At 40.0% G+C, this 16501-nt stretch overlaps 1 protein-coding gene across 1 annotated transcript in view; it reads left to right on the forward strand.

The window, feature by feature from the left end:
* Positions 1-16501, forward strand: part of LOC124554976 (molybdenum cofactor biosynthesis protein 1-like) — a 69118-nt gene that overhangs the window by 40209 nt on the left and 12408 nt on the right. The window contains exon 6 of the mRNA XM_047128715.1: positions 3279-3364. Coding sequence (XP_046984671.1) covers positions 3279-3364 — 86 coding nt within the window. The remainder of the gene's footprint in view (positions 1-3278; positions 3365-16501) is intronic.

Consider the following 16501-nt stretch of genomic DNA (forward strand, 5'->3'; position numbering starts at 1 on the left):
GATGCAAAACCTGAATCCACTTTCCCTTCTTCCCCTTTTTTCCCCTCTCTCCTCCCTGATGAAGGAACGAAGTTCCGAAAGCTAGGATACGTCAATTTTCTGTTCTGTTTTGTGTATGTATCGGCTGTACTGAGCTGAGGTAAGTACTGGCCAGGCCCTCTATCTCTTTGTTAGTATTTGTTTCATATATATAAACACACACACACACACACACACACACACACACACACACACACACACACACACAAACACACACACACAGACAGACAGGGTGATGCGTATTAACATTTAAAAACCTCCAAAGCACTGTAGATGACCCTGAGACAAGTAATTTAATACAAGACACATGGGATCACAAATGTTGGATACGATACAAATGTTGGGAAATGTGTCAAAAGTGAATGATAAATGTCACCAGATGATGTACCTTGTCATGCTTGCAGTGGTAGAGCCTCTCGGTCTGTCACACTTGATCATCCCAACCCAAGTCAAGTATTCATATCATTGTGGCTACGGACACACATGTGCGACTTTAGTGATGGCGTTCAGGATTTGAGTCTTGCATATGGCAGGCAGTATTTTTTCATTGTGTTTAACAATTATGTATTTATATTGAAGTTTATTATTTTATTTACCGATCTTGCAGTTTCCTTGATTTCTTGCAAAGTACAGTACAAATCAAAACCTACCGTATTGCATAAAAAGTAGATGAGTATAAACTTCAGAATAGCATCATTGCCATTAAATGACCTATGTTTTCTTTACTAACTAATGTCTGTAAACAAAAAGAGGACAGAAGCAAAAAACACAAAATCAGAACTGCTTTTGCTTGATTACAGCAGGGACAATAATTTTGTAACATCTACATTTACAACAGATCATATTTACAAAATGTTTTCGAAATTTGCTCTGTTTGCTCAAATGAAAGTATTGCACTGCTCAATCATTCCTTTACACTCAACCCCGACTGCTGCACATGCTGTGGGGTATGTCATCTGGTTATGTCATATATTCAGTGTTTCTCGCCAATTTTTGGGGTATTTTGAAATGTACAAAAAGGCAAATGCAGAAAATTATCACATTTGGCTGCACATTACCTGCATCACAGAAAAATAATGTATACGAATCTTCTCAGATTTTCCACTGAATAACTTTGTGCAAGCCTCACAATATTTCACCAACACAACTGTTCGTCATCTTCAGGTAGTGGTGGGTCCTGTCATCACTGCTGCAAGATGTGACTGGTGATATTTGCACAGCAGAATTGAAATTTGTCAGGCTAGAAGCAGGAGTACGAAGGCACTCCCAGTTGGATGGAAATGCCATTCATAGTAGCCTTCTGCTTATGTGTTGTGGGCAATGACTGCACTTCTGGACACTCGTGTGGTTAAACGCTGAATTAACTCTCTGCAAGGTGCTGCATCAGGTCATACATCGGAGGATCTGGTTTCTACTGTTTTAATTTCATGGCAGTCAGTGCTGGATTCTGGGCAGTGCTTAGTCAAAATTCCATATTCCTGTTGGTAAGATTGCCCACCGTATGGATACATGCCTCATTCTTAAAAACACAATCCTAGAGTGATGATCCTGAGAATAAAATTTCAGTCCTCTTGGGAAACATGTGGTGCCCTGTATTCAGGCAGTGCTCTGCTACCACTAATTTACTGGGTGGCATTTTTGTCAGCGCTGTTGAACACAGTGTTCTTGCACAATGTGAGGTGTCTGCCCTATATAAGATTTCCCATAATGGCATCAGATCTTATATATGATCTGTGTTTTCTAAGGTCAAGATTGTCTTTAACTGAACACAAACAATTCCTTAGTTTTGCTGGTAGACAAAAAACGCACTTGATTCTGTTTCTCTTAGTGATTCTTTCTATTTTTGAAAACATGCCGCTGAAATATGGTAGGAAAGCCATTTGCAGTGCTTGTCTAAGTAACTTCATTTACATCCCTACACTGAACTTGCTTTGCTCAGAACACATTGCAAATCTGTTTACAAGAATAAACATTCTGCTGGAACACTGTTCTTAGGTGTTACAGTTCACCAGGCAGACTGTCGGTATCTGAGATCACGTGTGCTCTATGTGCCAGGGAGTGTAAGACACTACCACATTGTGGAGGGTGATGGCAACTTTTGGACCGCAAATATAACTCTGCGTGTATCAGTTTGCAGTAGAGACTAAGCCGCAGTGTTCTGTCAGCTTTTCTTCTAACCGTGACATCCAGGAATGGTAAGCTGCTATCTTTTTGTACTTCCACAGTGAACTGAATATTTAGATGGACCGAGTGCAAATGCTGCAGGAACATAGGTAGTGTCTGTATTATGTGGGCCACACCACAAATGTCTCTTCAGCATTCTGCCAGAAGGAGGAATGTTGGATATTTACTAAGGGAAATAGAGGATCTCCCATGGGAACACTGTCCACTTGATTAAAGTAGTTGGTGTTACATAAGAAATAGGATGAGGTATGCACATTTTTAAACAGCACCACAATTTCTTTCTCAAACTTGCTGCTAATAACCTCTAATGAGGGCTGCAGGGCACTTTTGTAAGTAATGATATAACATTTGAGCTAACTAAAAGATCTGAAAGTTCTAGTTTAAGCATCTTCAGGTATTCTATGAAATCCTCTGAATTCTAAATATGATGGTCATAGTCATCCACATGATAAATTTCAAAGCTGTCATGTGGAAATTGCCAGTTGCATCTTGCAGCAGTGATGGTGGAAATCACCATCACCTGAAGATGCCAAAACGTTGTGTCACTGAAATATTGAGGGAGGGACTTGCATAATGTTATCTGGTGGGGAACCCAAAGTGTTTTTGCAACAGATCTATCAGGCAAGCCTGAAAAGTCACATATACTCCAAGCAGTAAGTACCTGTTGTAAAATGGTCACATTAGTGAGCTTGGCAATTAATTAACAGTTTATCAATAAATTTGGCTTCATTTTGCAAGAAATTGTGCTGTGTTCCACTACTCCCTCTTCAACAAAACTAATGTCAGTTTCTGCTCCACCTCTTCAGCCCGAGATCCTATGTATACTCTTGAGCATTTGTGTAAGATACCTGTTTATTTATAAAAATAAAAGTAACTTCTATCATGACTTTCCCATTTTTGTCCAGTGGGTTTGTTATCCTGCTGTTGCCTACTGCAGACTACAAGATTACTGTTGAAGATTTCTGCAAAGTTTTTCTTCCTTTTTAGTGTACCAACATTTCACTATGTGGTGTTGGCCTGGTACTGTTTAACGGGTGTTTTAACTGTTGTTTCAGAGATGCAATACAAAGCAAATGCAGTGAGGATGACTTGCTTGCCATGATTGGGGCAGCAGTGAGAAGAAAGAAGAAACAACATGCAGGTAAGATACATTACAGCAAATGTAACTCTATAGATAGAAAGAAAATTTCTGCTTAACAGGTCATAGCAAACATAAGAGCAAAATAGAACGAAAAACAACAGTGATAGAACCTGAGTTTTTTGTGTAAAATTGGATTTAATTTTTTATTTAGTATTCATTCTGATTAATGCCCATTGGTCAACAGTACATTTCAGCCCTAGAATTTGGTTCTGCAAGGTCCACCAGATAATCATATATGGCTGTTGTAACTCCTTTATTGGACTTCAGAAGTTTTCCAGCAACAAATCTTTTTTTTTTCTTTCTTTCTTTTTTTTTCTTTTTTAAAAAATAGCTAAAATGCAGAAAACATCATAAAGGAAACACTCACAGAAAAGCATCAGTGTCCTTGAAACAATGGAAACTCCAGTAGGAATATCAACAATGTTGGAAAAGACAGATTACTACTTACTGATGAAGGCTGTGGCTGAAAGCTTTGTGTAAGTGTCTTTTAATTCTGCCCATCTGCAGCCTAAGGTATCTTCTTTATGGTAAGTAACAGTCTGTCTTTTCCTTCATTATTCATTAGTGTTCTTTGTTTTTATTGCTGTTTAGCAAGCATCGTGTGGTATATAAGGGATGTGAATAGCGTCAGATGTTGAATCATCACTCTGGAGGATATGAAGGTGCTGCATATTGGTGTGAGACAGCATTATCTGATGAGAGTTTGAAAGAAACCTCATTGTGGATGTCCATTTGGTCGCCTGGTTAAACCTTGCAACATCTGTATTTTTGGAGTATTTGGATCTGACAGTGGCCTGATGTTGGAAAGTAAGGGCATACTCATCATCAATCTTCCAGTTGACTACATCAGACCGCTACAAGGGAGCATCACTGTGTAGTGTACTGAGTACATTGTAATCTGTTCATGTCTGTGACTGCCATCTGAGAACAAGTACAATAAACTCTCGTGCAGCTACACTTTTGGCTAGCTAGATTGACGCTTGACAAGTTTCAATTTGCATGCACCTGGAGCCAAGCATTTGCTAGTGTTTTTTGGCAATCTACTGCTAATCAGTGCACTGGTGCGTGTCAAAAGTCCAAGTATCATCAATTCGTGCATGTGTTGGTTGAAGCTCTAGTGTGTTTCTTATTCGTATGCCACAGCCATCTATTGGAACTCCTTGGAAGTACAGTACATACAGTATTGTTCTATGCAGCGCAACGTAGCCCTGTCGAAACCGACAATTAGAGTGCGCCGCCTAACACTTTCCACTTGTTGTCGGTACATCAAAGCTGAGTGTTTAACAGTGAACGTACAACACCCTGTTGTGTTGCCACGTGGGCTTGGGTAGAACAGAGGAAATGGCATAGATGTATCGAATGCTTTCATTTGATGGCTGCCACAGCCTGGTTTCAAAAATCAAAAGTTTGTCTAGTGCATCTCGAGTGTTGTCAAGTTTTGCATCTGTGTGTTTCTGATTTGAGGTTTTGTGCTCCCACTATGTGCCTTAAAGTGTCCAGAGATAAAAGGGGCCAAAAACCATAAAGGACTCAGTCGAGTGTCTGTAAAAAGAACACTGAACGTGACTACGGGCACAAAACTTAAAACGAATGTGATCTTGTTGGAAAAAGAGCTTCACACTTTGCAGAGAATTGATGCTGGTGAGCCACCCACAAAAGTTGCTGCAGAGTAGGAGTACAATTACTGATCGGAAGACAAATTGATCAGGAATTGAAAAATTTTGTTCCATCCAAGCATTGGGCAGCGCAGTGAAATCTTGAAAAACAATGAGAAAAGGTGCACATCCTCAGTTAGAAGAGGCATTATTTTTGTGGCACGAATAAATAAGAGCCAAAGATGTGTCAGTTTCACGTCCTCTACTTTGTCAAAATGAGCTGATGAGCTGATTGAAGGAAAGAAGCAAGAATTCCTCGGAAGTAATGGCCGGCAGGATTGTTTCAAGAAGCGGCATGGCATTCATGAAATTGCCATCAGTGCCAAATCATTATCTGGGGATGAAGCTGCTACGCTGATTTTAAGAAGAAACTGCACACAATCATTGACAAAGGAGGTTATACTGGCAATCAACTTTACAAATGTGATGAGACTGAGTTGAATTACAAAATGCTGCCAACAAAAACCCTTGCCTCTAAAGAAGAAGAAATGGCTTCCGGATACAAAAAAATCAAAGAAAGATTTACTGTCCTCACTTGCAGTAATGCCACTGGCAATCATAAACTGTGTCTTACTTTAATTAGCAAATCCAAAACACCAAGAGCATTTAGACACCAACCAACCAGCTTTGCCACTGAGGTACACGAATCAGTCTTAAGGCATGTATGAACAGTGTCATCTTCAGAGAGTGGTTCCAGGCAGAGTTTGTTCCAGCTGTAGTAAATTACATGGAAGGAAATGGACTTCCTTGAAAAGCGCTACTTCTTGTGGACAGTGCTCCTTATCACCCAGGTGATCTGCAAGATGGGGATATCAAAGTTGTATTTCTCCCACAAAATGTCACATCTCTATGTCAACCGATGGACCAAGGTATTCTTGAGGCGATAGAAAAACATTACAGACGCAAGATGCTGGAATACTGAATAGGTGTGATTGATGCTGCAGATGATTTTGTGGAAGCTCTTAAAAAAATTGATGTTTTAAGTGTTATTCATTGATTGCTGAAGCTTGGAATCTAATTCCTCCAGTTCCTCTTGTTAGGTCTTGGAAAAAACTCTTAGATCGTAAGGCAACCTAAGTGGTGGGAAGGAGGAGGCAATACCGAAACTCAAGCTGACATAATTTTGGTGAATTTACTGGAGAATCTGGTTGTAAAGACACACACTTCGAAGACATTGAAGAGTGGATGGAAAATGGCATTTTTTCATGTGACTGAGGATGAAATCGTCCAAATTGTGACCGATCATAAAGCGTTAGAACACTATGTTTCTGATGATGAATCAGAGAAAAATATTCCTCACACATTCTGTTACGAAGTGATCCAAACTGCCCTGGAGTACATCAGCCAACAGGAGGAGACGATTTATCCTGAAATAGTTTGATTTCAATGGTGGAGATGTATTGTTGCAGCAATAGTTTCTCAAGCAAAAAAACAAAAAAAAAAAAAAAAGACATTCGTGACTTCGTTACCAAAAAATAAACTCTAATGAAGCATCCTAGAACTTCTATGTCCATAACTTAAAAGGTTTTTTTTTTTTTTAATTTTCTTGAAAGTTCCTCTAGACAGACTTTTCGTTCCTTTGAGTAATCTCTAGATTTGTTTCACAATTTTGTTCAGTAGTTTATTTTTTATTCAAAAGAGCAGGTAATAAAATTAAAACTCCTGTTTTTTCCTGCTGCCAAATAAGGGAGATTTTTTTCTGTAAGAATGCAAAATAAACGAGCTTAGTTATACAGCATTTAAAAACTTTGAGTTTTCAATCATAGTTTGGTGCCTTTTCAACATGTCAACACAATTTTTTCAGTAAAAAAGTACAGGGTTGTTTGCAACTGTATCAGAAACATTTTACATACCCTACGCACGTTTTACGATCGTATTTCGCAATATTGACACAATTTGGAGTGTTCACATGTGAAAACAGGGGGACTTTGATTTATCTGAAATTTTCGTTATCGGAACCGGCCACCGTCCTGATCATTTCGGATAAACAGGAGTTCACTGTAATAGACTCCTTGCAACATGCTGTGTCATACAGCTAGGAGCAGCCAGACTATGGCATTGCCATCCTGCGCATAGGCTGCCATTAACACTCAAGCAAATGACTGCATGCGAAGTGGTGCCATGATCGAGAAGTATGGACTGCTAATGAATGGTGTCACATTATGTTCACTAATGAGTCCCAGTCCTGCACTGCTCCAAATGACTATCGTGGAGAAGTTTGACAGTGACCCGGGGAGATTGGGAGAGGTCCCATTCTTCCACATTTTTGGGGGGGGGGGGGGTCACAAAGGAGTCCCATGGTGTGGGGAGCCATTGGGTATGACTTCAAGTCACGGCTTGTAATGGCCGAGGGAACTCTGATGGTACAGCAGTGTGTAATAGTATTGTGGTGCTATTTTTCAACAGGCCAGTGCTTGTCCACATGTAGTATGTGTCTCTTTAAATTGTCTGTGTGATGTTGATATACTCCGGTGGCCAGCAAAATCCCCATATCTGTCCCCGATAGAACATTATGGGACCAACATGGACGTCAACTCCGTCCCACTGCCTGTATCCATGATTGCAATGTCCAGTTACAACAGTTGTGGATCACCTTTCTCAGGAGGGTATGCAGCAGCTTTACGACATCCTCCCGCACTGTCCAGGCCAGACAGGGTGCATTGCTGTATTGATAAGTGGGCTCAAACTGATAAGTTCTGTGTAAATTTGACTCTGTTTTGTTATCACTGAAATAACATCACATATCCTCTAAATTCGCTATGTTTCAATTTGTTTTCTCCCCACCTTCTGAGTGTCTCACTTTTTTTCAAGCAGTGTAATTTAAGACAGACATAAGAATATGAAAATGGGATGGCATATCACATTGCTATTCAACTATGCCCCTAAGAAAATTGTAAGGTAATGGAGAAGAGCAGGTGCACTATTACACTGACTAGAACGTAAACTTAAAGATAGAATTATATTGTGTAACCTATACCGATGACATAATACTAATTGACAAAAACATTACTGATGTCCTAAAGCAATTTGAAATATTAAGGGAGCAAGCTAGGAAAATTGGACTACTAATTTCACCTGGAGAAAAAATTCTTGGCTGATACCAAAATGGCACTAGTTGAACTTATATAGGCAACAACGTAGTATTTGGTGTTAAAGAGTTTAAATAATTAGGTGAAAAAGACCACTGAACATCATAATGAAAAGAAGGCCATAGAATCCAGACTTCAGAAAATACAAACTGTCTCTCAGTTAACTAAAAGTATTTTTCCTGGAACTTTAAAATCTAACATTGTACAACAGTGATCAAATTAGAATTTCTTTATGCATGAGAGAGACTCTTTGTCCAACACAAGACATGAAAACAGCAAACTGAATTAGAAGAATGTAAAATTGTAGTAAAAATCTTAGGCCCAAGAATAAAAGATGGAACACATCACACAGAACCCAGCGTGAAATCTCCAGGCAAATTCCTAAAAACTCTTGTTACAATGTGTCTCCAAAGAATCCAACTTGTGGGACATACAGAAAGAATGTGTCCAAACAGGCAGCTCATTGGATTCCCACATACTTGAAAAATAAGATCCAACTGATGAAAACAAACAGGAAGAGACCTTAAGAAATTGGAATCACTACATTTACAGTATTCTGATGTAGTGATGAGTCACACAGAGTGCAGTTTCACAGTAGCTTGATCGATGCTTGTACTTGTGTATGTAGTATATGCAAGTGTGTACAGCGTCTATTCTGGTGTACTCACAATATGCTAATTTAGTGGCCGAGCAGTAAACCGGATCCCTACTCGGTTCCAGTGTGCTGTGCTAATTATTCTTCTTCACTTGACATTTATGCTTGGAGCTGCAAGAGAGGTCATTTTCCAGATAGTGCCACAAAAACAACAAATTCTCAGATATCAGTTTAACTTACACGCTTCAACATCATAGACAACATTTCACATTAATATGTTGCAGAACACTAGATTAGTGTTAAAATTGCCAGAGTAAACATTGTTCTCCATGTGACAGATTGTCACCCGACGTCCAAAATCGATAAATTTTATATCTCTGCACAGAGAAGCAGCTGGTTGGTCATTGTCATGTGTGGTGCTAATCAATTGGTGGAGCTCGTTGCTGGCACAGTGTCACCACAGAGTAAGTGGCCCCTCATCCCAGCAGGTGGCGATGTTTTAACACCCGTATAGCTCCCCAGACTTACCACGTCTGTGGATAACTCCGTCTCTGCACAGAACTTCCCACATTTCCCACACAGTGGGCCATAGTGTCTTTTACACACAATAAATCTTCAAACTTATTTCATTGGCTAAGTTAAATTTCGAGTGTGACATGCTATTTCGTAAAAAATAGCAAACGGTAGACATGGATGTTATTGTGACTCTTTCCTAAGGCAACATTTGTGTATTACACTTGTAGAAGTGCACTGCAAAATAAAACAGTAGACCATAAGTTCAAACAATGGAAACTCCAGGTTGGAATATCAGCAGTGTAGGAAAAGATAGAGTGCTAATTACCATAAAGATGGCACGTTAAAATGCAGACAGGCACAGTTAAGACACTTACACATAAGCTTTTGGCCACAACCTTCATCAGAAAAAGAAATAGAAATACACACCATTCATTCACACAAGCAAGCACACCTCACACACACATGACCGCCAACTCCGACAGCTCAGAGCAGAATGCTAGTCTGTAAGTTTGCTACACAATAAAATAATTATTCTGAGCTACAAGAAAAATGGATTCAAAGAACTAAACTGCTTGAAGAAAAAAAAGGGAAGCTCCCTGAAGCAACGTAGTTTCACGAGTGTGCATACCAGTGGTAAATTATGAGAGTCGCAACTCTCTGAAATGGATACAAAGGCCACCAGATTGCATTAGCTTTGTTTGTGTCTCGGATTGTTACCATGAATGGTAGGAGCTATAAGAGATGTGAAGAGTGTAAGATGTTGAGTGATCCCTGTGAAGGACACAGATGCCCTGTACTTCTGTGAGTCAGCATTATCAGCACGTAACAAAATTTGAAGGGGCCTAATTGTGTGTCTCCATTTGCCAGGCTGATTGAATTATGCAATATGCAGATTTGTGAGACATTCAGATGTGGTAGTGGCCCCATGTTGGACTGCTTGGGAACGTAAGGGCGGCGTGCTTGTCAGCAAGCTTCCAGTTGACCGTGTCTGACGAGCCCATGGGAGAATCGCTGTAATGTACACCGAGCACATTGTAACCCTTTCACACCTGCACCTGTCATGTGATCAGCAGTGAGTCACATTCTGCAAGACCCGCGATTGCAGTTGTCAGTCAGTATGACAACGACATAGGGAGAGGGCGTGTGGGGCAGCATCGGATATGACTTCAGGTCACTCTGACAGCACAGCAGTATGTCATGGACATCCTATATCCTCATTTGCTACCTCCATGTCCAACGGAGTTACAAGAGACAGAGCAGTGAAAACATATCCAGTTGTTGACTCACAAAATGATTTTGAGCTGTGACGCATATAGTCTTAAGTGAATCATTCATACAAAAAGAAAAGAAGAAGAAGCTAAAGTCAGAATGTGAAAAAATTGGAGAATGGAATAGATATTTGAAGACTTCACACTTGAAACTCCCAGTTTTCCTATTGTGAAAGTGCCTTTGTGACCATATGCATTTCACTGACGATAAACTTTTTTTTTTCCCCCTGGGTCTTGGCTCCATATTTTCTCATCCAGTTGAGTCAGAATACTTGCATAGTATTTGTGAGGTATTGTTTCAGTCTTGCAAGCTAATCTAAAATACAAATCCCTTTTGCATCCTAGAAAACAATGACCACTCTTTCTCTCCGATGAAGTCACCTTGGCTATTTTTGTGCAACTGCTGTTTCATTTCGGTCATCTCTCATCCACGGGAACAGATTGGTGCATAGAATCAGTTGTGTGTCAGATTGTCCCAAATTGTTTTTCACATTAGGTTGTAGTGAGGCTTCAACAGATATGCCACTCACTTTCTGGTACAGCCACGGCATCAACTGTTTTGCACATCTTTTTAATTACTGATCTTGCAATATCACACTGTGTTCTTTCTCAGCATTTTCATATTTGATTGTAATTCTAGGAAATTGTTCATGAGTCATCTTACAGACATATGCCACATATGAATTCAGCCACCCATTCCTTAACTGTTGACTATGAAGGAACTCCCCTCATGAACCATGGACCTTACCGTTGGTGGGGAGGCTTGCGTGCCTCAGCGATACAGATGGCCGTACCGTAGGTGCAACCACAATGGAGGGGTATCCGTTGAGAGGCCAGACAAACATGTGGTTCCTGAAGAGGGGCAGCAGCCTTTTCAGTAGTTGCAGGGGCAACAGTCTGGATGATTGACTGATCTGGCTTTGTAACATTAACCAAAACGGCCTTGCTGTGCTGGTACTGCGAATGGCTGAAAGCAAGGGGAAACTACAGCCATAATTTTTCCCGAGGACATGCAGCTCTACAACTAGACTAGAGGAAGAGATCGGTTGGTAGGACATGTTTTGAGGCATCAAGGCATCACAAATTTAGCATTGGAAGGCAGCGTGGAGGGTAAAAATCGTAGAGGGAGACCAAGAGATGAATACACTAAGCAGATTCAGAAGGATGTAGGTTGCAGGAGGTACTGGGAGATGAAGAAGCTCGCACAGGATAGAGTAGCATGGAGAGCTGCATCAAACCAGTCTCAGGACTGAAGACCACAACAACAACAACATGAATGAACTGACTCCTAATAAGTAAGATGATGCCTGTAGAAAAGTACAGCAAAACAGTAATCTCAAAAAAGGACAGGATAGACAGGACATTCTGTAGGACATATTAAAAATGATTGGTAAAAGAGACTTGGCGTGTTAAATGCAGCTTTTGATTACATGATAATTGAATTGGATAGATAAACAATCTACTCGCTAAGTGGCGGCAGAACACACACATAAAAGAAGATTATAATTAGGCGAGCTTTCAGAGCCAGTAGCTCATTCTTCAGGCAGAAGGGTTGAAGTGGAAGGAAGAGGGGTGAAGGATAGGTCTAGGAAAAAGGTTAGATTTTGAGAAAGTTACCCAGAACTGCAGATCAGGGGAGACTTTCCAGATGGGATGAGAAGGAAAGACTGATTCCACATCTACATACATACTCCACTAGCCAGCATATGGTGCATGGCTGAAGGTACCCTGTCTCACTACAATAGTCTGAATAAAATTACTTGATAGTTGACATCAATCACTTGCTGCAACAATGTTGCCACATTGGCTACCAGCTACCGTTTGGTTACAGGTGACAACAAACAAGCGGCTCACTTCACAAATTATGTTAAATGTTTAACACAGAGCAATTTTTCTAGTGGCTGGTGCAAGGTATGTCAGAAATGTTGGATACTCTGTTGACTATTGATTTAAAGTGACCAGTGACTGAACTGGGGCAGACAACGCGTTTTGTATCCCTGACTGTAAACTTGTGTCCTAACCCAGCTGAGAAAATTGTGGTCAACAGTCTGCAGCAGTACTAATATCATTATCGCTTTGTTCATGGCGATTAAAGCTAACCCTTAAGGGTAAACTCAAGACAACAAAAACTCAATTTCAGGGCTGAAAGCAAATTGAAATTTCTCCGTGTCATTTGTTACCTGTAACTATCCTTAAACTAGCTGCACATGCTGCCATGTTTGAAACCAGTGAACAGTCCATGTGGGCCCTTAGTCGTGGATTATAGATGACTGAGACAGATTCCAAATGAAGAAATAATGACAAGATGAAAAATAAGACCAAATAGAACAGGCAAAACAATGATGAAAAATGATGCAGCGAAGTATTAAAAATAAAAAAATACATTTAAACCAATTAATTGAATGAAAATAATAATCACACTCATTTGGTTAGATTTAGAATTAAAAATTTTGCTACATTGATGAGATTCAAACCTACGACATGCTACACATTAGATTAATCTGCCAACCATTGTGCTATGCCACAGCACTGCATGAAGTATTTATATATGTGAATGTAGTGACCCAGTTCCAACTATGAATTGCAACCTTAAAAATTTCAGTTTCACGCAGTGTAGTGAAAAGCTTATCTAATGAAAGATGATCTCTGTGAATATGATAACTATAAGTATGATACTGAATTACACCTTGTGCTGATTTATTCAGTAGTGTTTGGTTAGTGCTATGAATGAAATATGTGTCTTTCATTAGCATTGTTAATGTGTGTTGTTTTTGGTGTAGTTATCATGTGTCATGAAATACATAATAAAAGTGTCGGGCTCATAATTCGGGATACAAATACATCAAGAAAGAATGCTGTACCAGGAATTGGAAGTGACTGGCCAATTTTGGTGGATTTTGGCAACACCAGACAGTTCAAGTGTGACGCTGACAACTCTTATTGGCGTTTGAAGTGCCATCTATCAAGTAATTTTAATTCGACTGTAGTCAGTTCCTTTCCCGTTCCATCTGCCAATCGAGTGGGGAAAAAGTGAATGTCTATATGCCTCTCTATGAGTCCTAATTTGTCGTCTCTTATCTTCGTGGTCCCTATGCGTAATGTATGTTGGTGCAAGCAGAATTGTTCTGCAGTCAGCACAGTGTTCCTCAAAATCCCTCCAGGGATTCCCATTTGAGTTCCAGAAACATCTCCATAATACTTGTATGTTGTTGTTTCAACCTACTGTTAACAAATCTAGTATCCTGCCTCTGAAATACCTCAATGTCTGCTTTAATTTGACCCCTTGCGCATCCCAGACACTCAAACTGTACTCAAGAAGAGATCACACTAGCACCCTATATGTGATGTCCATCACAGCTGAGCCACACTAGTAAAATCCACCCAACAAACGAAAGATGATTATTCACCTTCCCTACCATGACCCTCACAAGTTTGTTCCATTTCATATCACATTGCAAAGTTATGTCCAGATATTGAAACAATATGACTTCTTCATTCATGACACTACTAATGCAGGATTCTGGCATTATGGATTTGTTTTTCCAACTCATTTGCAGTAACTTATATTTTTCTACATTTAGGGTTAGCTGTCATTTATTGCACCAACTGGGAACTTTGTCCAAGTCATCTTTTATCCTCCTAAATCACTCAACAATGACGCCTTCCATACACCACATCATCATCAGCAAACAACCATAGATTACTGTCCACTTTGTCCATCAGATCAGTTATGCACATAGAAAATATGAGTAATAGCGCTCCTAGCACACATCCCTGGAACGATCCTAATGATACCCTAGTCACTGGTGGACACTCACCGTCGGGATAATGTAGTGGGTTCTATTACTTCAGAAGTCTTTGAGCCACTCACATGTCTGGGAACCTATTCCATGTGCTTGTACCTTTGTTAAAAGTCTGCAGTGAGGCACTATGTCAAATGCTTCTCGGAAATCAAGAAATATGGAATCTGGGTTTGTGAATTTTTGATGGCAAAGTTAGAGGAGCAATGCATCTGCATTAAATTTTGCGTGAAACTCAAGAAAACCTTTACAGAGACACACCAAATGATGCAGGGAGCCTATAGCAATGAGTGCTTAAGCCATACTCGGTGTTACGTATTATTCACACGTTTTAAAAATGGCTTTACAAAAGTCAAAAATGATTCTTGTTCAGGATGCTCTTAGATGTCCCCTGATGACGCTTGTGTCAGGAACGTCAACGAAATTGTGTGTGCCAGTCGAAGATTCACTGTCCGAGAGATTGTAGAAGAATGTAACATTTCAATTGGATCATGTTATGAAATGACACAGCATCTTGGAATGCATTGTGTTGCCGCCAAGTTCATTCCACGGCTCATGAGTCAAAACCAAAAAAACTTTTTGGATCTCACAAAAGAGAATGAGATGTTCCATGTGAGAATAGTATGACCCCTGCAGACTTCTTTTTATTTCCAAAGTTGAAAAGGATGAAGTTTTGCAATGGTAGATGAGATAAAAGAAAATTCGCAGATGGCACTTTATGCGACCCAGCAAGAGGTGTGTCAAGACTGCTCCTGGAAGTGGAAATGATATTGGGAGCAGTGTATCAATTGTGGAGGAGAGTATTTCGAAGGAGACAATCCATAGTAACTAAAAGATAAGCATAGAAAATTTTGTGGACAAAGTTCTGGAATTTTTTGAACAGACGTCGTATGACAAAAGAGCATGCTGAGTTGCCCATGAGTGATGCTTTGTACTAATTTGTGGACATAAACTTATTGGTCACCATGAAACTGATTAGATTCAAACCCAGAATATGTACAAGAATTCTGCAGCAAACTGATGTTACGGATTGGTCTGTAATTTCGTAGGTCTGTTCTTTCGCCCTTCGTATTTACAGGAGACGCCTCTGTATTTTTTTCCCCAGTTGCTTAGGTCTTTCTGCTGGGTGAGAGATTCACAATAAATACAAGCTAAGTAAGGGTCCAGTGCCATATAGCACTCTTTGTAAAACCAAATTGAGATTCCATCTGCAACTGGCGACTTATTTGTTTTTAATTATTTCAGGTGTCAGGGATGCTTACGAGGGTGGTTTGAAAAGTTCTTGAAACAGAATAGAAAAAAAGTACTTATGTCACTGAAACTTTTTTGTTTTTCAATGTACCCTGCTTGTAGATTAATTCACTTGGTCCAACAGTGTTCCAATACCTTGATCCCATCTCGATAATGATTTTCCTCCAGGCCTACAAAATAGTTATCAATTCAGGCTACCAATTCTTCATTTAAGTGAATCTTCATCCACAAAGAAAAATTTTCAGTTTAGGGAAGAGGCACGTGTGGCAACAATTCATACCTTAGTTTGTGTAATTTTACCATGGCGATGGCACACGCGTGTGAGCGTGCATTGGCTTGATGCTAGATGACTTTCTTCCGTATTAAACCTGGCCTTTTTCGCATACCTTTTGTTATAATTTGTCCAGAAGGTTAGCATAGTATTCTCCAGTAATTGTTTGCCCAGTGGGGAGACAATGTACAAACAGAATCCCCTTCTCATCCCAGAACACTGATGCCATGATCTTCCCCGCTGAAGGAATTTGGTGGCGCATCCCAGAACACTGACGCCAAGTCCTTCCCCGCTGAAGGAGTTTGGCGGCAGAGATTCAGCATGTTTCCACTGCTTTGATTGTTGCTTTGTCTCTGGGGTATAGTAGTAAAACAAAGTTTCTTCGTGGTCACAAACCAGCACAAAAGATCTTGTTTGTTTCTCCTAAAACAGGCCAAACATTGTTGTGATATGTCCATTCTCATGCGTTTTTGACCCAGCGTCAAGAGTCGCGGCACCCATCTTGTGAATACGTTTCAGATACATCTGGCAAGCGTGAGCAATTTCATGCCCTCTAAATTGGTGATCCTCCTTGATCATTATGCGCACTTTTGCAATGATTTCTAGAGTAGTGACACATCTTGGCTGACCTATTCATGGATGATCATCATCTAAGCTCTCCTGACCAAATTTAAATTCATTTATCCACTTGG

Source organism: Schistocerca americana, chromosome X, assembly GCF_021461395.2.
Source record: "Schistocerca americana isolate TAMUIC-IGC-003095 chromosome X, iqSchAmer2.1, whole genome shotgun sequence".
Lineage (NCBI taxonomy): Eukaryota > Metazoa > Arthropoda > Insecta > Orthoptera > Acrididae > Schistocerca > Schistocerca americana.